Here is a 25642-nt window from a genome sequence, read left to right on the forward strand (position 1 = left end):
GTACTGAAGACCAAAAGCATAGTCTGCCCCAAACAAGGATCTTAAATAAGTCCTAACTATAGAAGTATCTCTTCCATGGTTACAGCTGCATCAGTATTTCCAGGTCTGGAAAAACGGATTTATAGATATGGGGAGCCTAATAGGGCAAGCTAAACTACAGAAATAAATTCTGGCTAATGGCAGGTGCTTTTTGTGACTACACTAGCAGACATCCAACATCCAAGATGAAGAGAAGGCGTTGGAGACTAAGTAAACATTTACAGGCATATCAAGGCAAATCATTGTTTATTTGTCTTCTGGAAAAAATGAGTTACACCTTTCACCAGTTTCCACAAGTTTTCAAAAACATTCTACTTAAGTCCGAAAGCTTGGAAAGAAAGAACTGAATGTTATGGATATATAAAACACATAACTATACACACAAACCGTAACCAAAGTGTTTAAGCATGCCAAAGTCATCTATGTGTTTTTAATACAAAGTACACCTATTTTTCAAGGCTAGTCATTCAAGGTAATGTTTAAAACAGAAATGATTCAAAAAGTCAACGTGAAATCTTACTAAGCTCACATGTAAGCAAATGTCTCAGAGAATAGTCTCATGTCTTATGACCGAAGTGGTCTTACTGTAGGAGCCATCACTGTTTCCTCCAGTTATAGTAGATGACCAAGACTGCAAATGATTAGGAGACAATTTGTTGGGGCTAGGAGGACTACTTGGGGGACCTTGACTTAAGACAAGCTGAGGTCTAGGACTTGGTGTACTCCCATCTAGAGAGTTAGAGCGTTGAACACTAATGTGTTTGGCAGGTCCATTTAAGTTGAACGTGGAAGAGGAGCGACACATCTACAAACAGGAAGGAATTAAAATGTTACCATCATACACAACATGTTCAAAGCATGATCAGAAAATTTACAGAAATCTTGAAATCAAAGGCATATAAACAGGAAATAGTCATAATAGCAGAAACCTTAATTTTCTTGGCTGCATTAGTTTAATGTCACTCCTACAATATTTCCCATGCCACCACATACTCCACCGGCCTCCAGATCAACAGGCACTCATTCTGTACACGCATGTGCTGCTGCTTCTTACATGCGGAGGACATCAGAGGAATCTTGAGGAAAATGGGGTGGGTGGAATGGGATTGCATGAAATACCCATTAGTGCCAGATATGGATACTGGACATTAATTTACGCAGCTATTCTCCAGATTCTGCTAGCTTGACTAGATGTTGGTCCTAGAGGAATTGTACATAACCAGTGACCACAGTCATCACATATTAAAACATATTTATGAAACTGTTACAGTCTTTATGAAGCTGAAACAGTGTTCAGATTTATCCAAGAGAGGATAAATAAGCTGAAGGACAGTGTGAAAAGGGGTAAACAGTCAGACACGATGTATGAAAATATATTCATCCCTAAACAGTCTAGAGGTAAGAACAAACATGGGCCTTTCTGAAAGAAAGCCTGTACATTTGTCTTTTCATCGCTTTTTCATGACTGTACCTAGCCTTTAAATCCAACTATTATCCCAGATGGGAAGCCTTATTTCATAAGCTGTTGCTGGACTAAGTTAAGCCCTTTGGATCTACTTTATTATTCGGGTCTTAATATGGTTTTACCCACTGTGAGAATACGCTAGAGAAAACAGGGCAAGAAGGCGTTACTAGGGCACTACCATAGTGATTGTGGCCTACTACCACTGTTGTCCCAAGGCCAGTCTTAATAGAACACTGCTACCTGAACACCAAATACACACTTTCAGCACTGGACACTCAGGATAGCGAGTCGAACAGTTCAAGACTTCTCAGAAAGTTATTGTGGGTGGGATGTGGAGGCTCAGCACAGCAGTTAAACATTCAATGGCTGTCCATTCCACAGCAGTACTTTATCACAGGAAAGTGAAACATTACACAAAGGAACATTCTGTGAGCATAGCCCCCGAAACAGGTACTATGCATCAGAACAATCTCACAGGTTCTGGCTCACTGATTACAAAATGCAGACAATTAGTGGCATGTAGGCCAGTCAGTCAACACTTAAGGCACACACTACCCCCACTGTAGCATCTACTAAAGACAATTGTCCCTTTAAACCAGACATGGAGACTCATTTGTCTTTAGGAAAAAGACCAGAATATACTCCTGCAGAAGGAAACTACCCAGAGCAGCCCAGATGATGTGCATTGATTGTATGGGGGTAAGTGGGATGGGGTGTTTGTGTTCAGAGATTCCTCCTCATCTCCCCCCTGATGGAGCTGCACCTGCTGACCATTTGAAAACTGCATGGAGCAACTTAAGTTCGTGAAGAATAGCTGAACGCAAGCATCCTTCACCCCACTTACTTCCAAACAATTGAGTTTCATATGGTGCAGGTGATTATTCTGTTTGATGATCCTACGCTCAACAGCAGAGCAGCGCTGTACAGCAGGAGGTCTGCTAGAGCAGCTCTATCCTTTGTACCAACAGTGCACCAGTAACGGTTTAAGCTTCGATCTGGACGCAGAGACCATCTTCATCACTCAAGCCCAACTCCAGTGTTGCCACTACACTTGTCTGCACGTCTGGAGCAGTCAATACCACTTTGGCAGAGCAGCTGGGCGACTCTGGGTAATCAAAGTCTGCAGGGGTATATTCCGCCTCTTTGAAAGCCAGAGAGGCTCTAGTACAAAGGAAGCATTACAGCTAAACAGAAGCTTCTCGTAAACTTTTCAGGTGATGCGCCTCAACAGGGGCTGTCAGTAACACTGGCAATGGGTCTCCAGAAGTTCTCTGGCACTTGAGTACCACCTCTTCAGTTAGCCATGTAATCAGGCACCAAGTGGGGAAGTTTGAATACTGGTTCTATAGCCCTGTTGCAGATAGGAAATGTTGATTCCACTCTTAGGGTCCTGAAACTTGTGGTAAGTGTCTCCCTATTAGTTTCTACAGCAGGCAGTGGAGAACTGTACTGCATGCCACACATTTTAGTTCACTGCACCTGGCAACAATCGGCTTTTAATATAAAATGCATCCCACTCACATTTGCATTCTTTATAAGGTCACAGTGCCAATCACCATGTATATCTACCATGCACTTACCACTCTTAAAGGCAGACTGTTTTTGCAGTGTTTGACTTCAGTTTAGCATAATCATAGTTTACATCATGGCTATAATAGGAATGCAATAATAAGGGATGGGTTCAAACCAGCTATGCCCCAATCATCATCCTACCCCCTGCAAAAAACCTCCAAGAAGGGCATGGACCCCGCAACTCAGAGAGGTGCAGAGTTGTGGCACATCCATACAGGAAGATGTTGTGGTGGATAGGTGTGAGGACCACTGGAAACCCCCACTGTCCACCTCCCAACTTTGTGGACACACAGTATGCCTGGTATCCATATATGTTCGGAACTCAATCTCCTGATGGCTTGTTTGCCCTTGTACTCCTATAATATGGCATAGGAACAGGAGCTAAGATTTATCCTCATCTGCATGGAGCCACGCCCTGTTTAAATAGTGGAAAGCCTCCTTTGGATCATACCAGAGCACATTTTTGGCATGTATAACCTCATAAGACAATGGTCATTTCAACACTGCTAACAAGATTTCTGAATCAAAGACATGAATGCTGCTAGGAGATACAGGCTGTCCACGTTTTCAGCTAGGTCAAGAAAACAGGCAAATGTAAGATTAAGAATATCTGCATGTGGACTCAGCCCAAGGAAACCGCTATGACATACTGAAGAGAGCACAATTAACTTACTGCTAACGATGAAGTGCTAGTGAGGTGGCTTGGAGAACTCCTTCCATCAGGTGTACTGTGCACCATCAAAACTCTTTGTAGAGCTCTTTTTGGTGTTTTGGAAAAAGAAAATGCCCTCGTGACCTGAAATATGAACGAAAAAAAACACATGTAAGTCCTGATAAAATGCTAAAGACCACATGGGTGGGTTGTACGCATATTACATGCATGTTCATTTAATGCGGACAGAGCCACACAAATTATTGTGCAGTGAATATAAGAGTATGAGAAAGCAGTGGTGAGGCCTTATTTGTACGATGAACTGAAAACTACAAAGTTTCACATTTCCAGTATAAGAAAAAACATCTAGTCAACAATACTTTAATGAACTGAGCTGTCTAGGATTTGCATGGAGAAATCCCAAGTAAGTCTAGCTACATATCTTTCTTTGACAGAAAGAAAGTCAAAGAGTTGGACATCGGGATGGAAAAAGATAATGGAGTAACGATAGAAACGCTATCAAATACCTTGCAATGCTTGGACACGGACTGATGTCAGTCCAGATGAGGGAAACAGTTTTGAAATGACAGATAATCCAAAATCCTCAATCTCCAAAAGGAAAATAGAACAACATTTCTGTTATGCGAATGGTTTCAATTACTAGATAAGCAGTCTTCAAATTGGACTCATTACACATTCTACTAAACCACGCTATAACAAGTTTTCCAGAACACCGCCATACCTTATGCAGAGCACCAAAACTCATTACCTAGAATAGGTTGCCAAATGAAACAAGCATTTTCAATGCAATAGGTCTCGCAGTTACACGAGTTAAAGCTATTGGCATTGTAAATGACAATGCCAATAGGCATTGTTATTTGCAATGTCAATAGCTCAAACTCGCGTAAATGCGAGACCTAATGCATTGCAAATGCTTGTTCTCCCAGTTGCGCCTGGGATCCCGAGTGCTATTGATTTCTGTTTTTCAAAAGGGCAAAGCCATACAAGACAAAGGCGGCTTTTGGCACCTTTGGTGCCTTTGGGCGGTAGAACTCAAGGAGAATGCATTGTATTGATCGCCCGTTATGCAGAGTTACGTTTCAAACGGGGAATGACGAAACGCGCCGTTTTAGAATGCAGAGGTCCTGCTTTTGATGTTATCTGATTTCTGCTTTCATTCGTGCACGAGAATGTGATCAATTGACTTGCTGGATCCAACCAAGGTCGTTGCGCATACGTAAGCTGAGTAATTGGGGAAGGTGAAAAGAGGTACATGGATATGTTAGTAGCGTTACGTCACACTGGGCCTCCATGTGGCTATGAGCATAAAGTTCTACTTAAGAATCATGCCCAGACTTTTTAAAAGGTTAACAGCTGGCTGTTTATTTCCCGCTGGGATTGGTGGCAACCCTACATTCAACACTCTTCAAAGAACAAACAACCTGAGGACTAGGGCTGCAAATAAAAGAACAACATTACAGCTAAAGCTTCCAGGACAAAATGAAAGCAGAAAAGGGAAGCCTTGGCAATGTCAATAGGTTTCGCCTTTTGCATAGGCAAAAATAAAAATACCACAATGATGTAAACAAACATGCATGTTTATGTCATTCTGCTGTGGCAGCTATTTCCTTTCTTTGTAAAATACCGTTCCGAGATTGCAGATACCCATCTAGGAACAGTAAATTAAAAGTGCGTGAAATGCCTTTATTTACAACGGAGCAGCTTTAAGCCCGACCTTTCCAGCTCCTGAAGAGACACAGAGGGGAAGGGGGGGGGGGGGGGGGTGGGAGAGGAGGTGGAGACATTCAGGCTGGCAAATGGTGATCATTTTGCGGCCGCTTTGATGTTCTCAGTGGCCGCGCGGCTCACTGAGATCAAAGCGGCCACGAAATGATCACACAGGCTGCCTAATGGTGCGCGCGCCCGGCGCACATGCACTGTATTTGAAGGCCTGCAAGCACTAGTTTGCACTTCCAAATCCCCCTGTTTCCAAAAGCTCGCGCGAGAGCAGCGCTAAAGCGCTGGCTCAGGCGAGACCTAAAAACGGTTCCAACCATTCACAATTGGAGTAGCTACTTTCTATACTATTATACTATTAAAGAATGCTATGGAGTCTCTAAAGGGGTAAGAAACACTATACAAATGTTAATACATAGCGCGCATGAGTAGGAGAGGAACTGCTGAAGATAGATGGCCAAGTGTAATATGGATCAACTTAAAGTTGTGTACTGAATTGTTCCACGTTTAGTTTTTTTTTTTTTATTTCTTAACTTAAAATAAAAAAAATAAAAAAAATCACCAACTAAAGTTGAAAAATCAGCTTGAAGATTCAGACTAGGGTACAACAGTCACAGTTCGAAGTCAGACAATACAAGTCGACTTGGCTCTTTATCCCGAAAAAAAACAAATCAACCATTCCTCCCTAATAACATGCACTGTGCGGTAATCCAGGCCACTACGAGTCGCCTCTACCTGTAGAACAAGTTACTTGCCTTCGGTAACAATGTACCAGTTGGAGACATATTAGTTATAGATTCCTTACCTTAGAATTACCCCCAGGCATCAGACTGGATCCGGAGAAATTTGTTCTTAGCAGTACCCCTGCGAGTCAGTTCGGTGGCGTCTGTTGACTCTGCGTCACTAGTCATGGTTGCCGGGATGGCACTGCGGTGTCTACTTCGACACAACCCCCGCGCGCTAACATCAGTTCTGACACTACTTTCCACGCCAGAACCGCAGAGCCATGCAAGACACTGACCACTGGTGCCCAAAACTAGGGCCCTGCAAGTGGGTCCCTATCCTGCGAAGCCAATTCACAGAAAGGGGAGGATGGGTAGGTAAGTAACATGCTCATCGGAAAGAGACTAAGATCAATTTGTTACCTTAGAATAGATTCCGCAGCAATACCAACCCCGGAGGTAGGTCTGCCGTCTAAGTTCCCACCAGAAAGTCCTGGAGAACAGACGGCTGAAAAAGCGGTCTCTCTGGACTTGGCTGTCCTGGCAGTAATGCTTAGTAAACTTGTGCAGGGATGCCCATGTGGCTGCCTGGCAGATGTCAACCAGCGGAACTCCATGTCCCAAAGCAGTAGTGGCTGCCATCGCCCTGGTAGAGTGGGCGTGCAGTCCTACTGGAGGTTCCTTTTCACCAAAGAATAACAGATGATGCATAGGATGACCCATCAAGGGAAGGTACGTTTTGTGCACTGCCCGACCTTTCTTGGCGCCCACATAACCCACGAAAAGTTGATTGTCCACCCAGAAGTATTTAGTGCAGTCAACGTAGAAAGACAGCGCACATTTTAGGTCCAGACAGTGGAGTCTCTCCTCCTCTTAGGAAGGGTGCGGAGGCGGGAAGAAGGTGGGCAATGTGATGGTCTGACCTATGTGGAAAGAGGTAACCCCTTTGGGCAGAAAAGACGGCCTGGTACGGAGGACTACTTTGTCCGGATGGACAGCAAGAAACAGACGTCTGTAAGATAAGGCCTGAAGCTCACTCACCTCCGAGTGGATGTGATGGCAAGCAAGAAAGCAGTCTTCAAAGTAAAGAGACGAAGAGGATAATTATGTAGGGGCTCAAAGGGAGCACACAAGAGGACAAGATTAAAGTCCCACTGGGGCATTACAAAAAGAGAAGGAGGAAAGCGGAGTAATACCTTTAGAAAGTTGTTAATAGGGGACTTGAAAAGAGAAGGCTGATCAGGAAGGTGGAGAAAAGCCGAAAGATAGCCTTTAAGAGTGGGCAAAGTAGAGCCCTGCTGGGTCAAAGAAAGAATAAAGAGGAGAAACTCTGAAAGAGGGTCAGAAAGGGGATCCACAGCCCTTGCTGTGCACCATGCCACCAATTTGTACCATCTACAGGTGTATACCAATTTAGTGGAGGGACACCTGGCTGCCAAGATATTACAGACTTCGAGAGGAAGAACAAAGGCTGTCAACTGTCACCGCTCAATCTACACGCAAGGAGGTGGAGACTGGACAGGTTTGGGTGGAGGATCGTCCTCTGCTGCTGCAACACAAGATCCCCATGAAGAGGTAGCCTGATCAGAGGATCGATGGCCATGATCAAGAGCTTGGGGTACCAGACTCTGCGTGCCCAGTCTGGAGCCACAAGAATGACTTGGGCCCGGTCGAGCTGGATCAGCATCAGCACTCTGGGCAGAAGTGGTACAGGCGGAAAGCATACAGGAGGTCGCAACTCCACTCGCCACGAAAAGCGTTGCCGAGAGAGAGCCGCCTTGTAAACTCCGCCGCATATAACTGCTGACATTGCACGTTCTCTTAGGCGGCGAAAGGATCAAACTAAGGCTCTCCCCACTGCTGAAGGAGACCTTGCACTACCACAAAGTGAAGACACTATACGTGATCCATCATGCACCGGCAGCGAAGTTTGTCCGCCCTGGCGTTCAGGGAACCTGCCAGGTGTTGAACCACCAGAGATATGCTCGGATGTTCCAGCCATGTCCAAAGGCGCAGAGCCACTTAACATAGGGTCCACAACCCCACCCTGCCCTGTTTGTTGCACTACCACGGGCGGTGATGTTGTCCGTGAACACCTGCACCACTCTTCCTTTGACAGAAGGGAGGAATGCCTTCAGTGCAAGACTAATCGCTCGGAGCTCCAGAAGGTGGATGTGGAGCCCAGACTCCGCCGGAGAACAGAGGCCTCTGAACTCCGCCTCTACCATAAGGCCACCCCATCCTAGGAGTGACGTATCCGTCCCTACTGCGAACTTTGTTTGAGGAAGGGAAAGGGATCTGCAGCTAACCCAATCCTGGTTCGTGAGCCACCACTGCAACTGACTTGGAGTCCCCTCAGAGATCTGAACGACAACGAAAGATTTTGTTGGTGCTGCGCCGAATGGAACTTTAGGTCCCACTGCAGAGCCCGCATATGCCATCTGGCATGATCCACCAGCAGGATGCAGGAGGCCATGAGGCCCAGCAGCTTCAGGGCCATTCTCACCGAAATCTGGGATAGAGGCTGAAACATCGGTATCATAGTCCGAATATCCCAAACTCACTGCTCGGGAAGATCGATACGAAACTACGCTGTGTCCAGAACCGCTCCGATTAAAAAGGAGCTTCTGAGAGTTAATCTGGTGCGACTTCGGCAGGTTGACTGAACCCAAGCGACGCATTCGATAGCTCCCTAGGCCAAGAGAGCCATAACCTTCCTGGTGAAGGGACAAATGATGCTTCGACATGCGATGGAGGGAGGGGTAGTCTCAAAGGGGAGGGAGTAGCCCCTTTGGACTACCTGCAAAACCCACCTGTCTGACAATGTTGTGCCAGTGGGGAAGGTGATGGCAGATCCTGCTGCCCACTGGCAACTGGTGGCCCTGGAATGTCAGACTAGGAAGGTTTGGAAGTGGCTACGGGGGGCAGAGGGCTTTGGTGGACTGGCCCGCCTGCTGGCCCCAAGACGCTGGGTCCCATTTCCCCAACCACGCAGAGGCTGGGTAGCTTGCGCAGCCCTGTGGCTCTGGGTGGAACGTGGTGGGGAACCCCTTCCGTAGCCACGAAAGGGGTGAAAGGCAGACTGCATGGGGCTAGAAGTTGTTGCGAGGCCCAAGGATGTGACAGTAGCACTAGAGTCCTTGAAACGCTTGAGCGAGTGTTCGCCATGTCACCAAACAGGCGATGGCCATCAAAGGGCATGTCCAAAAGGGTAGATTGGACATCACCAGAGAAGCCAAATGTTCTCAGCCAGACATAGCTCCTCAAAGCTACCGAAGTGGAAACTCTTCTACCCCGTGTGTGTGTGTGTGTGTGTGTGTGTCAGCCCAAGAGACATGCAGTGTTCACCGACCGCAGTCCTGAGCTGGCAGAAGAAAACATCTTCCCAAGATGGTCCAGCTTCTTGGATTCCCTATCTGGGGGAGCAGTAGGGAATGCGCCCTTTAAGAATGAGGCTTGGATCACCAATCTCTCATGGGTAGGGTGTTGGGAGAGGAAAAGTGGGTCGGCAATGGCATAGGGCAATCATCCTGTGCACAGGAGCCGCTGGGCTTGGCTTGGACCAAGTGCCCAAAAGGAGGTCAGTGAGGGCCTCATTAAAAGGCAGCAGGGGCTCCGAAGAGGCTGCTGCCAGCTGAAACACCTCAGTCAGGAAGTTAGTCCTGACAGCCACCATAGGAAGCTCAAGGCCCAAGGCCTCAGCCGCCCTATGCAACACCACAGCATAAAAGGCTCCCTCCTCTGTAGCCACGGTAGGAGGAAAAAGCATAGAGGTGGTATACAGACCACTGGAATCACCCAACTCCTCTCTCCAGTCCCGCTCCTCAATTTGGTCTGCTAGAGGGTCAATAGACCCCTCCCAGTCCGCCTCCGACTGCCACTCAGGGCAGTAGGGAACGCCAAGAATGAACAACCTCGGTCCGGCACCATGTCCACGTCAGGTGTGAGGTTGGGGCAGACGCCGGTTGGCGGCACAACCGTAATCAGGGGGAGTCTCCACTGGTATCGGCACCGGGGAAGGTACTGTGATGTCGACCTGCACCGATCCGGACCTGGATCATTGGGGACTCTGCAGCGCCGGAGCCGCTAGCATTGAAGGCTTAGGGCCCCCAGCAGAGTCCATGGGGCCTGAAGGCGCGCCTGCAGAGTCGGGCTGCCCAAAGATGCTATGCAGCGCTTTGTAATATTGACAAAACTTGGCAGGGGGCGCTCCAGCTTTGGAAAAGGGAGGGAAGCGCAGAGCCATCCCAAAGGGCTACGAGGAAGGAGCCGGAGAGAGACGACGCTCCGGGTCCTGCGTCACATCAGATGACGGACAGGGAGAAGGCGAAGAGTGACTATGCTTCTTCGCCTTCTTGTGCTTTGACTTACCCTAGGAGTGCGAAGAGTTAGATGACAAATGGTGATGGCTCCGCGACTTTCGGGACCACTGACATAAAGACTTTGGGTTCAGGGCTTGGCAGTCGAACCAAAGGCGCACAAGGTGCAGATCAGTAACCGACATCAACTTGTGACAGGAGTCACAGGGCTTGAAACCGGGCCGACAGCTGGACATCCCTTGTGCACCAGGAGTTGAAGACTCAAAAGACGTCAACAAAAAGTCGAAAAATGTTAGTCAAAAAGCGAATAAGGGGCAAGCTCTCTAGATCTGCGCTGGCTGGCACGGAAAAAGAAAACTGATGCCAGCGTGCAGGGGTGGCGTCTAAGTAGACACCACGTCATCTCGGAGACCAGGACGCTGGACGTGGAGTCGACCGATGCCACCTACCGACGCGCATGGGGTACTGCCAAGTAAAGATTTCTCTGGATCCAGTCTGACGCCTGGGGTAATTCTAAGTTAAGGAACTAAGTCTCTTTCAGATACTTCCTTTCTTAGGTATTTGACCAAGGCCTCCCGGGAAAGCATTTCCTTGGTTACAACAGTTTCTCTTCTTGAAGGACCTTGCAGACCCATTACACAGGCATAGTACTATAGCAATTGTAGTGTTCCGACCTATTACTGTGGTGTTTCCACTAACTCAAAGGGGACACTATCCTAATCACGTGACTATTCATCAGGTGCCTAGAAAAATATTGCAGGAAGCACGAGCTATCCTCATAACATAACTCGATAAACATTTGCACTTACTAGAAGCATAAAGTTTGCTAGTGCGGAACAGACTAGTCGGTATCCATGCCCCCACACAACATAAGAAATACAACCATGCACTCTCAAACCATAAATACAGGTCTGCATTAGGTCTGGGCAAGAAAGTGGCAATGACATACTAGTATGCTATACAAATCAAGTCATTCCGAACAGATTGAGATTCGCACAATTATCCATCAATTGAGCCACAAATTCTTCTAATTTTTGAAGCAGGCTTGATTGTGCACAGATGGCTTCTGCCACCCATGGAGAGCATGTATTAGGTAAAGGTTAAGTCATCTTCGAGTGGGCTTCAAAGATAAAGACCTCTGCGGTGGCTTCTGCGGAATTTTACATCTTAAGATGGTGATTGTGTCATCAGTTAGCCCCAGTTTCTCAGGGAAGGACGACAGCAGAACACGGAAATCACATGGAAGATTCTCATTCAAGTGCCCAATGGGTATAAATGAGGAAACAGAAAAGGTTATTTGCAGCCTTAGTTCTTCATAGGCATTTAACCTAGTGCATCTGCCTACGCTTGTAATCGCACAACATTTCTTGAGAAATATCTCCAAAAGATTACACTTAAACAGAAGCAACACTTATTTCGTTTTTTGATTAGAATTACAATTAAGACTATAAAAGCAAATGGGTTTGTGATTTTTTTTTTTATAGTCTTAAGAACAAGAAATGATAGATGCAACCTAATTCATTAGAAATTTGAGTGCGTTACTTATAGTGCTGACTTTAGTAAAGAGGCAGAAAGGTTCTTTACGGTTCTATGGATAACCATGATACAGAATAAGGATTACAATGAGTAAATACTTATATGAAGCTCACAACAGCAGCTTCATTAATTATAAACCTAAAAGAGGTAGTGTTACACCTATCAGGCTTAGGGTAGTCTTCCCAAAAGTTTTGCCTTAACACTTTTTTTTTTAATGTTTTTTGCTAGCTTTAGGACTGTGCACTATATCACTGCTAACCAGTGCTAAAGTGGTCCAGCTCACTCCCAAACAAACTAAAATTGGCTTACACCAGATTGGCACATTTGTCTTATAAATCCCTAGTAAAAGTGGCATACCACATACCCAGGGACTGTAAATTAAATGCTACTGGTGGGTTTGCAACATTTGTGCCACCCACTTTAGCCCCTTAAAACAGGTCTCAGGGCCTAACATTGCAGCCTGCATGCAGTTATAAAATGCCAACTTGACTTGGAAATATAACTTCCTTACCAAGCCTAAAACTCCTCTCAATATATACAAGTCACCACTAAGCTGGTCCCTAGACAGTCCATGGTGTAGGGTGCATTGTAATTAAGAAATGAAACATGCACTTTTTAGTTTTACATGTCTTGGTAGTGAAAAACTCCTACATTAACGTTTCACTACTGTGAGGCCTACAATAGGAGACAATTGGGATGCTTTATTACAAGCTAAGTTTTGATTGATTTTTGGTGCCTGAGAAATTGTAACCAATTTGTAATTTATTGCCAATTGATTTTTGCTTTGAGACTATGCATTTTCCTAACACTAAAGCATTGGTATTCAAATTAGGAATTTCCTTGACACTACAGTCCAAACTTCCTCCACCGTAGAAATCGGAAAATATATTAGTTAATCAAGTACCTCAAATTGCGAATATCCCGGATGAATAGTTCCTGTGATGTGTGGCGGGTATATCCATTTTTCTATATTAAGTTTAAGAAATGTCGACTTCAAAACAAACTTGTAAATATTAGTGTCACAGTACAGTGAGCAACAGTTTGTTGCCGCTGAAGCTATAACTAGTTCCTCATGCTAATTAGAAATTTGGTTTGACAGATTACTTTGTTTGACTTTCTAGGGGCTCTGCTGGGGCTAGACCGTCTTACAATGCTTCTACTCTTCTGCCCTTTTGGGAGCCCTCCGGGCTCCCTACATTCCACCTGATGTAGAAGCACAGCCTCGCATCATTCCTAGAAATATTTTCTCCATCCACTGTGCTGCTTTAGATTTAATTCATCTGCAGTTTCATGATTAAAAAACACCCTAGTGAAATTAAACCTGTATATTCTTATAAATTAGGTCTTACTTTTGTGAGATATTAATCTCTGTTCAAAAAATGTTAGCCAGGTCTCTGAGACGCTCTGCATTTTATCCTGTGACTGGAAAGGGGGCCTTCTGATGTCTGTCTGCAGTTTGTAATGCTCAGGTGTCCTATGGCTGGCTGTATTGGTACCTCCAGTTTGGGTGAAGGAGACTGTTCGTTTGGTGTGCTGCCGGCCTAGTCTGGGAGAAGGTGTCTCCTGATCTTCAGGTCTGTTCAAGAGGTTCCTGCCTCTTCTATAGGTTGCAGTATCTAAAACAAGTTCTAGACTGATGACTGCAACTTTAATTGTGGTCTAGAATCAGAGGTAAACATTAAAAGTAGAGTTGATGTCAAGCAAGTCCTTAAACATGTGTGTGATGCAGCTATCCAAGTCAATCCACTAATGATGCAATTTTAGTGTCGAGAAATGCCTGAAGATCGAGGGAGTATTAGCAAGATCTGAGGCAGAAGCATGGCCTCCCAGTCTCACTGTGCAGCCTGGGGTGAGTTATAAGTACAGCACTGCTTCCTGAAGGGCAGTGCAAGAACTTCCTATACAAACACAGCCATGCAGCATGCAAGACTCTTGCCCATTGTCCAAAAGAAATGGCTCACTCTGCATCAGTGTTTTTCCAGAGGACATTTTTCTAATGCAGAAAAACAAGTTGGCAATGAGTGCAACTAGGAATATGCACCACACCTTCATTATTAGGAATTGTAAAGGAACAAAGAAATTAAATAAAAACAATTTAAACCCATTTCTGAAGAGAAGCAAGGGACTAAAGAAAAGCTATTAACAGCTACTCTGGGAGAGGGGTGAGTCTGCCTCATGGGGACAGTGCTGAATATCTATTTACACCTATATCGCTCCAGATCCCTTTTTTATTTTTAAAGGGAACATTCTATGCCTAGCTGCAAGTCTACATGTAAAAGCCAAATGCAATTAGATTTTCTACTTTAATTAACCTTTTTTTTTTTTTTTTTTTTTTTTTAAACACGGTTGCCCTCAAGTAACCATTAGTTTAAATGTGTTTTGGAAAAGTAATTAGTCTTTAAAATGGAGTGTCTGGCACATGCATAAAGACCTACATTGTTTATGTTTATTAATCAAAACCCCTCCTGAACAGAGAAACTTTTGCAGAGAAGTCCTTTCTTAAATACCATAAATTTCTGTGGAACACAATTTCCAAAGACGTCCAAAAACCAGTGAATCAAATTTATCCTGCAATATTTATGTGGTACGGTGGACTAGAGCAATGCAAACGCAAGTGATAAGGGTCACCACCTGAAAGGTTCATAACATTTGTTTAGAACCTTAAAGAGCAGATGTGAAATTCTGAACCAGATTGAGTACAATTCAGAACTACTATGCAAACAGTACCTCTGCGGAGAAAATGGGACCGATTGGAGTTGGAGCCTGGTATATTTTGGTGGCTTAGGGTGCTGGGGACACTTTTGTAAACCCAACAGACTGCTGGTGTAAACAGGACTTTTTCTATGCAAAATGCACACATTTATGCTAGAAAGGATCTTAACCCTTTCGCTGCCAGGCCTTTTCCCCCTCCTGTGCCAAGCCTTTTTTTGGCTAATTGGGGTAGTGCGCGCTTAGGCCCCTGTAACTTTGACCACATTAGGTATCCACGCCAAATTTGCGTCCTTTTCTTCCAACATCATGGGGATTCTAAAGGTACTCAGGGTTTGTGGATTCTCCTAGAGGGGTCACCGAAATGAGCCAAAATACAGCAAAATTGTTTTTTTTGGAAAAATGGGAAAAACGGGCTGCAAATGAAAGCATCTGGGATTTTCCCTGCAAATGTTATCAAAAAAGGGTTTGTGGGGTTGAAATTACCATTTTCCGAGCTTTTCGGGGATACCAGACTTTTGTCAGAAACCCAACATTTTTTTTACACAGTTTTGGCATTTTTCTGGGACATAGCCTATTTTTGCTATTTTTTGTGCTTTAGACCTCCTTCCAGTTAATGGCAAAAATGGGTACAAATGCAATAATGGATCCTGGAAAGCTATACATTTTCAAAAAGAAGACAAAATTCTGAATTCAGCAAGGGGTCATTTGCGTAGATCCATCAAGGTTTTCTTATAGAAACTAACAGTTAAATATAGGAAAAATTGAAAATTAGTTGAAAAAAACAGCATTTTGTGTCAACGTTTTCACCTGTAACTTCGTCTAATTATAACAGCTCTTTGAAAGCAATATACCATTACATCCGCTGGACATTACTGGTTGTGGGGATATAGGACTTGTAGGTTCACCAAGAACCCGACGAACCCAGAGCCAAAAACTGAGCAGCAACTTGCAATGGTTTATTATGTACCGGGTATATATTTATTATTCTGTAAAAATGTGTACATGGAAAAATCGGTATGAAAGACACCTATGTATTTCTGAAATGGGAACAAAATATAGAGTTTAGAAACAATAGATATTTGCACATTTCTGAAATTGGGAATACTCATACTAGCATGAGAATTATCAGTCCTTTTTTAGAATGACTTCTTTTTTACACAATATCTTTCATTTGGAAGGAAGAAATGCATCGAAAGTCAATAGATAATAACAGTTCCTTTACAAAACTGAATTACCCTAAGTCTCCTGATAAAAATGGTACCTCACTTGTGTGGGTAGGCATAGTGCCCGCGACAGGAAACGGCGCAAAACGCAACGTGGTCACAACTCAATTTCGCAGTGAAAAATGACCTTTTGGCAAAATGTCTAGCTGTAGTTTTTGAACCCTAGCTCTGCGGGCACCTTGGGAAACCTAGCAAACCTATACATTTTTTAAAACTAGACACCCAGGGGAATCCAGGATGGGGTGACTTGACTGCCTCCCACCAGGGTCTGTTATCCAGAATCCCTTGCAAACTTAAAAAAATTGTCAAAAAAAACATTTTCTCCACATTTCTGTGGTGGAAAGTTCCGGAATCTGCGTGGATCCACAAATTTCCACCCACCCCGCGTTCCCCAAAGTCTTACGAGAAAAATGGTACCTCACTTGCGTGGGTAGGCCTAGTGCATCAGGCAAGGGACCAAAACCAATTGAGGAGACATCAAAATTACCTAGCACAAAACAACCTGGTTTTGCAAAGGGGGTCCCATGAGTTTTTGGCCCCGGGCTTGGCGGCTATCTAGGGAAACCTACCAAACCAACACATTTCTGAAAACTAGACACCCGGGGGATTCCAGGGAGGTATGGCTTGCGTGGATCCCCCAACGTGTCCTTACCCAGAATGCCCTGCAAACCTCAAATTTAGCTGAAAAAAAAAATCACCTTTCACACATTTTAGTGTGGGAAAGTTGTGGCATCAGCGGGCTGACACAAATGTCCTACCACCCAGCGTTCCCCCGGGTCTCCCGATAAAAACGGTGCCTCACTCGTGTGGGAGGCCCAAGTACCCGCAACAGGCAAGAGCCCAAAACGTAGTGAGGCGACATGAAAATTGCCTATCTCCAAACGACCTGGTTTTGCGGGGGGGGGGGGGGGGGGGGTGGCTCACTTGGGTTTTTGGCCCAGTGTTCGGCGGCCACCTAGGGAAACCTACCAAACCCACACATTTCTGAAAACTAGACACCCGGGGGATTCCGGGGAGGTATGGCTTGCGTGGATCCCCCAACGTTTCATTACCCAGAATGCCCTGCAAACATCAAATTTAGCTGAAAAAAATCACTTTTCACACATGTGTGGAAAAGTTGTGGCATCACCGGGCTGACACAAATTTCCTACCACCCAGCGTTCCCCCGGGTCTCGTGATAAAAACGGTGCCTCACTCGTGTGGGAGGCCCAAGTACCCGCGACAGGCAAGGGTCCAAAACGTAGTGCGTCTCAACAGGCAAGGGTCCTGAACGTAGTGCGTCTCACTACGTTTTGGACCCTTGCCCGCGGCGGGTCCTTAGGCCTCCCACACGAGTGAGGCACAGTTTTTATCGGGGGACCCGGGGGAACGCTGGGTGGTAGGAAATTTGTGTCAGCCCGGTGATGCCACAACTTTCCCACACAAAAATGTGTGAAAAAGGTGATTTTTTTCAGTTAAATTTGAGGTTTGCAGGGCATTCTGGGTAAGGAAACGTTGGGGGATCCACGCAAGCCATACCTCCCTGGAATCCCCCGGGTGTCTAGTTTTCAGAAATGTATGGGTTTGGTAGGTTTCCCTAGGTGGCCGCCGAGCACCGGGCCAAAAACCCAGGTGACCCCCCCTTGCAAAACCATGTCGTTTTGAGATAGGCAATTTTGATGTCACCTCACTACGTTTTGGGTCCTTGCCTGTCGCGGGTACTTGGGCCTCCCACACAAGTGAGGCACCATTTTTACCGGGAGACCCAGGGGAAATTTGAGATGGACTTCAGTATGGATTGTGGTGGACAGGCCTTCAAGGTTAACCCACAATTGACACCACTAGGGTACACCTGCTTGTGCCAAGACATCAAGCCTTCTAAGGTCTAGTGGGGCCTTCTACGGTCTAGCATGGGAATGTGCTCCCTCAGTACAGTGGTGTGGTGGACTGGTCATGAATGCAGAACCCGGTACCCAAGTTCCAAAGCTCTGGCCATAGTGCCACATCCCCACTGAACACCATACTTGCCCACTGAAACTTGCACTGCCTTCAGCTGTAACCTAATTGTGCCCGCTCCACTTGGATGTGGCTCAATTCAAATTATGCACTTGATAAGAGTAATATGCTGCCTAAAAAAAAAAAAAAAGCAACCACTCATAGGGAATGTAAAGCATGTGAAATGTAAGCAGAAACATGGTTACCTTAACGATCTCTCACTAACTATTCAGAAATCAGCGAGTGGTTTCACCTGAAAGGGAACCGTATCACTGTCCATTGCTTACATCCTTACAAAACCTAAGCAGTATGGTATAAAAAGACCACATCCATAAACACAGAGCCATGGTACACATTGTGTTTTCCAATCCACCCATCAACCAGGTATTGCAGTACCTCCAGGAATGGTACACTCTCCCAACCTGGAAACAACAATGCTCTTCAAAGAAAGACGAGAAAATGAAAGTAGCACTTCACTGGCAAACTCTGTAAAGTGATGCTGGTGTATTTGGATGTAAAAAAAACCAATCTGGCCACTTTGCAACCCCTCTGTCTTGCTATTAGTTAGGTATCATATAAGAAATTCTATTTCTCTACATGCTGCTGCACTTTGGATTTGAAAAACTAAAAATAAGGGCATTTCTCGGATCCATTTCACAGGGAAGCAACAACAGGCACACACGAACGAAGCCGAGCCTCTTGGCATGCCAAAGTGCCCCCACCCTAACCCAAACCCACTGATGCAAAAATCATGCTGCTGCACTTTGGATTTGATAAATTAAAAAGGGCATTTCTCGGCATTTTTAGATCCATTTCAAAGGGAAGCAACGAGAAAGACGAGCGTTTTTCAACTTTGGAAACAATTTACAGGGAAGCAACAACAGGCACACACGAACAAAGCCGAGCCTCGTGGCATGCCTTAGTATACCAAAGTCCCCCCACCCTAACCCAAACCCACCGATGCAAGAAACCCACCGATGCAAGAAACCCCCCTCCCCAGCCCCAAAACTCACCTTTACTCTCCGTGGCGCAGGAAGCAAATGGCTTCCTGCGCCTCGGAGAGCAAAGGGAAACCTCCAATGACGTCAGTGCAGCTCGCGCGCTGACGTCATTGATGACGCGGGGGGGAGGCAGGGGGAAGGTCTTCCCCTGCCTTCCCAGTAAAAAAAAAAAAAAAGAAAAAAAAAAAAAAAGATCGACCACTCACGGGGGGAGCGCCAGCGCTTCCCCGTGGGTGGGTGTCATGACGAGATGGTCTCGTCATGGGCACAGCGAGACTGTGCTCCATGACGAGACCATCTCGTCATGGGCACAGAAGGGGTTAAGGTGTGCTCAAATGGATGCGTTTTAGGATAAATGCCTGCCAGACCCTTATAAGGTTGCATGTGACTGCAGAGTAAGCATGCAGAGTAAACTCCCAAATCTGCTTCTTTTGTTAGTTTTAAAGCAGCGCAAATAAAAAACTTACTTCACATATCATAAGCAAGTACACTTGGACACCTATCAGGCTTTTAGCTATCCAAGTGCTCCAATCACCAGCCAGCATGCAATATGTCTGCCAATGAGTTTTAAAGTAGAAGTCCACAACTCTAAGTAGTGTGAATACAGGTTTTACAAGCTAATAAAAGGATTAACAAAATATTCATATCTACATTGTAACAAACCATGCTACTGGATCAGATTAAACCGTATATGAATGTTGCGGAGTCAACAATGTCTGGTTCCCAGTGCGCAGAACACAAGCCTCATAAGTTGAGATAAATGACAGCCACATTGCTACAAAGCTGAAAGGCCAGAAGGAAAGGTATGTAGTTCCAAACAAAGTTGTTTTTATGTAATCAAGGGATCTCAAAGCTAAAACTGGAAAGGAATCCAATATCAACCAAAATAATGCAAATCACAATGAAAACATAAAGGTTGGAAAAAAATGCAAATACCTAGGCTTCTTACCTTTTTGGACGTCTTTTTAATAGCTCTAGATGCCTTACTCAAAGTGCTTTCCATGTCTTTTGTATTAACTTCAAGGGAATCTGGATCTGTGGTGTAAATTAGACTTTCCTATGAAGAAACAGATGCAGTTAGATCTCTAGAGGTAAATGATAGCGATATTTTTAAATATAATGCCCTCTACAGGCTCTAATGCCCGCTATAGGCTGGTCCATGTTAAGATTAGCCGATTCTGTGCGTTTCCGCTTTTTTGTCCCAACTTACATCTCAGGTAGCGCATGTGTAAGTCGGTATTTCCTCTCCAATAGGGCGCACTAGTCTGCACCATAAACTCCACCACACACATTACCCGGGAACCATTTTTTAAAAAATGTGAAAAAGGAAGCCATAACTTAAAACATTAATTACATCCAGTACAAAAATATCTGGAGCACAATCATATGACTAGTAAAGGTTCCTAAAGCAAAATGTACGTAATGAAAAAACAGGCCCCCAGATGCTTTCCCCCACCAAGCTTACATATCACAAGTAGGTGAAGTGAAATACCAAGGCTTCAGACAATCAAATGGCCAATGAGGTCCGTTGGATACTGTATTTCACATGCAGATACACTGATTTAGAACATTTATTCCCAAATTGAATACTGGCCACCAAATTGATATATAGGTGAAGGGACCACACAAGCATCTATCAAGAACTGACTTTTCTACATGCTCAAATACGCAGCCAGGCAGAATGTACATCCCTCTCTCAAGACATCTCAAATGGTCGAGTGAGAAGCAAATGAGGCATGGTCCATACTACAGGAAAGTGGATACATCGCCTACTGTGAAGCCCAGGGGGCTAAATCATTTAATTATATCTCAAAACCTAGTTGGGTGCTTCTAGCAGTTTTAGCTATCCAGAGCTCATGTCTTTGGGAACAGTGGAGAGAAAACGATCGAACTGGAGAGCTGAAATCTTAATGAGCAAGATCTATTTATACGGAGAGCAGGGTAAAATGATGAGCATCCTTCGGTCCAGTGGACTATATATCTACTACAGATCAGCTTGTTTTTATGGAAGTTGGCCGAGGTGTTTGAAGACCAACAATATTACTGATTACAATAGGCAAGGTACCATTCAGAGACCACTTCCATAGTATGGATGTGAAGGGTTAAGTTCTGCTTAGACCATACAATGATAAACACTGTGTGAGAAAGTGCCTCTTTTTGCATGATTAGACCCCATTGTTTTCCTTGTTTTGATGTGGTTTCAATTGTAGTGTACAGGGTCCCTGCCAGCCACGTCCCTTGCGCCACTGCATCTTCACTAAACACAAATCCCCGATTGATATAGGGCCTGGGAGCTGAAGAGGATCCCCTGGGACCATGCAACTGCGCTTGCAGCTTGCAAGCCCCTGTGAGGGAGAAAACAGTCAACACGGCACACTCCCTGGGTGCAATGCCAACCAGCACTGCCTGAAGGCATAGTTAAGTCACCTCTCTAGCAGGTCTCACAGCCCAAAGGCAGGGTGCACTATGCCACAGGTGATGGCCTATTTGCAGGAGCAGATATGCCACTACAATATTGGGGCCCATTTCTTAATATGGTAAGTGCCAGGGAAGCCATAGAGAGTACATGGCCTGGAAACTCGACAACTCTAGTTGTACAGCAGTGTGCTGCCTTAACTGAACACAGGAGTTTTTGGTACCGAACTACTCCTTTTCAATAAATCCACACTGATGCCAGTGTGGGATTCATTGCTCCATGTACACAGAGGGCAACTCAGAGGTGCCCTTTGAAAACCTACCAAACCTGGTGTTGTCTTGGATTGGCTGGGTAGAGAGTCCCTGCTCTCTGGAACCAGAAACGATGCACATCCTGGGCACAGGTGTCACCTCCTCCCTTCAGGATGAGCCAGTGCTTGAAGAAGGAAGCTTCAAAGGCTTGCCACCTTTGTACTGCAACCCCCACCCTCTGCTGCTACCAGCAGATGGCAGCTCCTGGTTTACACCCCCACTTTGGACATGAAAACTAAGAAAACTAGGAGGTGTGCCCACCACTGCCAACTCCACCCCTAAGGTGGGGGAAGCGAGGTAAAGCACATCTTTCAGTTCCCGCCATCATCTCACATATGATTTTCCTGCCATAGGTTAACATTGCTGAACTTGCAATGCGTCGACTAACTGAAAAGAATTCATATTTAAAACCACTTACCTAAACGTTTGTATTCTGATGCGTAAACATATAATGATGCTTGCTAATTTTAATAAATTGGTGTGGATCGCCTTCTTGAGTCGTGTCATTTATTGACCGTTGTGTGTATTTTCAGATGTCTTGCAATCCCGGTTAAACCCAAGGCTGCTCAACTACTCCACACCATAACAGAGCACTTTGGCATTGCCCCAGCAAGCCGCTGTGCACACAATGGAACCCCTGGACTCTTTACACAATCTCATTTTGATACCAAGTTTCGAAAAAACAATATTACGCAGATTAAGAAGCAAAATGAAAGTGGTCTTTACTGAATATGTTTAAAGAGAAGACTCTGATCACTTGATCAGTGAACGAAAAGTAATCTCACCAAAATGACACTACACCGCATGCTTCCTACCATGTGAACTCAAACCAACCTGTCAACTGCACCATTCTGCAGACGTTCACTGGAGAATACATACGAGGACTTGATAATGGAAAAACACTAAATATATCTTGTTCACAGACGCTTCATATCTACCACCATTTGTGTTTACTCAGCCATGCTAGTTAGAAGAAAAACACAATTGCTCATATTCAACAGAAGCAGCTCATTAACAAGTGCTGAAAGGGGAATTACTAAAAATACTTTCCAGAAAATCTATAATCCATGTCCATATCAGTTGCAAATTTAATAATCAGCATGCATAGGAGAAGAACTTTGATATTACAGGATTAGCGTAGAAAAACAAATCACAAGCACATGCTCAGAAAAGACCTCAAGTACTGTAGATACATAGCCCAGAATGTTTCTTGCAGATTTCCATCAGTCTTGTGGGCTTACTCTTACAAAAGGCATCTTTTTGTTATCAGTGTCTATTGACATATTGTGTTGACTCCTGTATGAACAGCTGAAACCAGTCCTAATGCAACTGGTACATCAATTAAATGCCATGAGGGTAGTGCAGAAGAAATACTCCAGGTCGATGCAAAATGTTTGCCTTTCAAGAAACCATGTCTGAAGACCACAAAAAAAAAAAATGGCTGGAGAAGAGTTTATGCACACTCCATACGCTTTATACTTTTTTGTTCATGAATGTTTGGCTTAGCCAAAACAAAATGCAGAGTTCTGATTTTGGGCACTTTTCAGCGTCATAACATTGACTACCACTATCAATCTTCAAGCAACTTGCAAAAATTTAACAAAGTAAGACTTTGTAAAAGACCAAGCAGATTTATCAACCAACCAGTGTCAAATTCATAGTAAACATGCTATTCTGTGTAAAGACCAATTCAACTCAAATAAAAATATATGCACCACTAAATTAAAAGGTTATAGCCAACTCTAGGGGCACCCTTTCAGAATAGTAAAGGTAAATCTGCAATTCACAAAATTACTGGAATTTAAATAGAGAAACTTTGATCTGCATATTTATTGCATATGCAAAATATAGACAATACTTGGACAACTCACAGAATCTGCTTTGCAAATGGTGTTTGCAACATGTCGACACAGCATCTTCAACCAATCCACTTTAGGTGGCTCCTCTGATGTCAGCTGGAAGATGAATAACTGGTTTGTCTGCTCTGTTGGCGGCCTGACTACCAAAGCAAAAGCACTGCGACAATCTGCAATTAATAAAAGAAAAGGCCAGGTTTACAAAAGTTTTCCTTCCTGGGGCAACATTTATGCCTAGTCCTACACACCCCAACATGCAGGATTATAAATTAGTATTGAAGAAGTTACTGACTTTACATTGCTTATAATTCAATAATACACCTTCCAGGGAATATGGTCAAGCATGGTATGAGATTTTTGCATCAGCATAAATATATAGTAAAAAAAAAAAAAAAAAACAATGGAAACAGTTGGTTGAAAGTATTCATTCACAAAGAATAATCTTCAAGTTTGAAAACCGTGCATATTTTGGGACCACTGTGTACATTAAATATTTGTACTGCCAATAAACATGTATAGTTTTAGAATATATTTTAATAAAATCATTTTCACCAGGGTATCAGTACAGCTTGAAAAAATAAAATAAAAATAACACTTCTGAATGCCTCCAGAAATCATTCTAATGGGCGAACACACCATCTCCAGGGATATACTATCATAAGCTTCCATACTAACAGTTTGGTAGCGATTGATGTAAAAATAACTAACTTGCTGAGAAATTCTCCAACACCCATGCGAAACTGAGCACCATTTTCAAACTATTTTTTATACAAATCTGAATATACTTCCGGTTTATACAACATGCTCTTGGGGAATAAAGGGAGAAACTGTAAGCCCACTCACTACATTATCTATATTGTAGTTTAACATTTGACTTAAAAAAACAGCAGACTGGTAATCCAAGACAAATATTTTAATTGTCTGAAACATCTAAATTGTATCACAATGGTTGGTCTAGATCAGTTTTAAGTAACATCCAGAACATGCTGACAACAATGCACTCAAAGTTTAGACTGAACCTTAATTTATGGAAAATTCTTGCAGACCGTCATAGGGCGGAAGAAAAAATGCAACAAGAAACACGTTTTCTGTAACTGTGGTACTCCAGTGTTTGTATCATTCACAAATTCACTTGCTTAAAATCATTCCCCAGAGAAAGTGCAAATTACTCTGTAGTTTCAGTATTGCACAACAAGGCATGGACAGGTTGAAAAAGCCCAGACAGCGCTTAATCGGTGAGGTGAGAGCGCTCTCTACCTCACCCCTCAGAGGACGGCACACCTCAGATTTCTACCGCACACTGTAGACGTTCCAGAGCAAACCACAAGTCTATCTTGAAACTTAGGCTTTAGGAGCAGATTTCTAACACTACTGCCTCTGAGAAAAGTGATCAGGCCTGTGATTATGCAGAAATAGGGTTTTCTAAGATAATCCACACAATAAACGCAATTACAATCCCTACCCAGACCACAAGGCTAAAGATTGTAAAATCAGCAGAACACTCTCTGCCAATACCTTCAATGACTGCGAAGGAAGACTTAAGATGGAGCCAGAACAACAAAGGTGCTGAATGTCCCTCTTCAGGGGAGGAGTCTAAGGCCAGCTCTTCTAAATCTGGAGAGAAAAAGGTACTAAAAGCAAAGCCTGAAACTACTGAGGCCTCAAAGGAGAGATTAAGACCAACATATTCAGCCTCAGAGTAGGAGGAAAAGAAATATGAAAGGCTCTAAATGGACTAGTTTTTCCCACCATTAAGTTTCCAACGTCATCTCCTCCAGCAAAGAAGACTAAGAAAACCCTTTTCTGCAGTAAGCCCATCCACTGCTTTGTCAACGACTACTGCTGCCAAAGCTTCAAACACTAAAGAGGAGGATACGGCTCTCTCAGTCAAGCCATCTGAAGTCACCATCTCTCAAAGCTTTGCAGACAACAAGGTCAGCCTCGCTGGACGAAAGAATCCTTGATCAGAGAAGCTGTACTGATGCATCAGTCAATGAAGCAGGAACCTCCATCGACGAGACTATTGACACTGCTGTCACTACATCATTAATTTGATGCCGGAGCACATTTTGCACAACAAAATTCCACACCAGCCACCAGTTATACT

At 44.2% G+C, this 25642-nt stretch overlaps 1 protein-coding gene across 6 annotated transcripts in view; it reads right to left on the reverse strand.

Moving 5' to 3' along the window:
• Positions 1-25642, reverse strand: part of ECT2 (epithelial cell transforming 2) — a 210481-nt gene that overhangs the window by 19278 nt on the left and 165561 nt on the right. For 3 of the 6 annotated variants that reach the window (XM_085635428.1, XM_085635430.1, XM_085635429.1), the window contains 3 exons: positions 23551-23705; positions 19902-20009; positions 3750-3872 (listed from right to left, as the gene is read on the reverse strand). In XM_085635428.1, the coding sequence (XP_085491554.1) occupies positions 3750-3872; positions 19902-20009; positions 23551-23705 (386 nt within the window). Of the gene's footprint in view, positions 1-559; positions 845-3749; positions 3873-19901; positions 20010-23550; positions 23706-25642 lie in introns of all 6 variants that reach the window. The other 3 variants (XM_085635427.1, XM_085635424.1, XM_085635426.1) reach the window with 2 other exon arrangements.

Source organism: Triturus cristatus, chromosome 11, assembly GCF_964204655.1.
Source record: "Triturus cristatus chromosome 11, aTriCri1.1, whole genome shotgun sequence".
Classification (NCBI taxonomy): domain Eukaryota; kingdom Metazoa; phylum Chordata; class Amphibia; order Caudata; family Salamandridae; genus Triturus; species Triturus cristatus.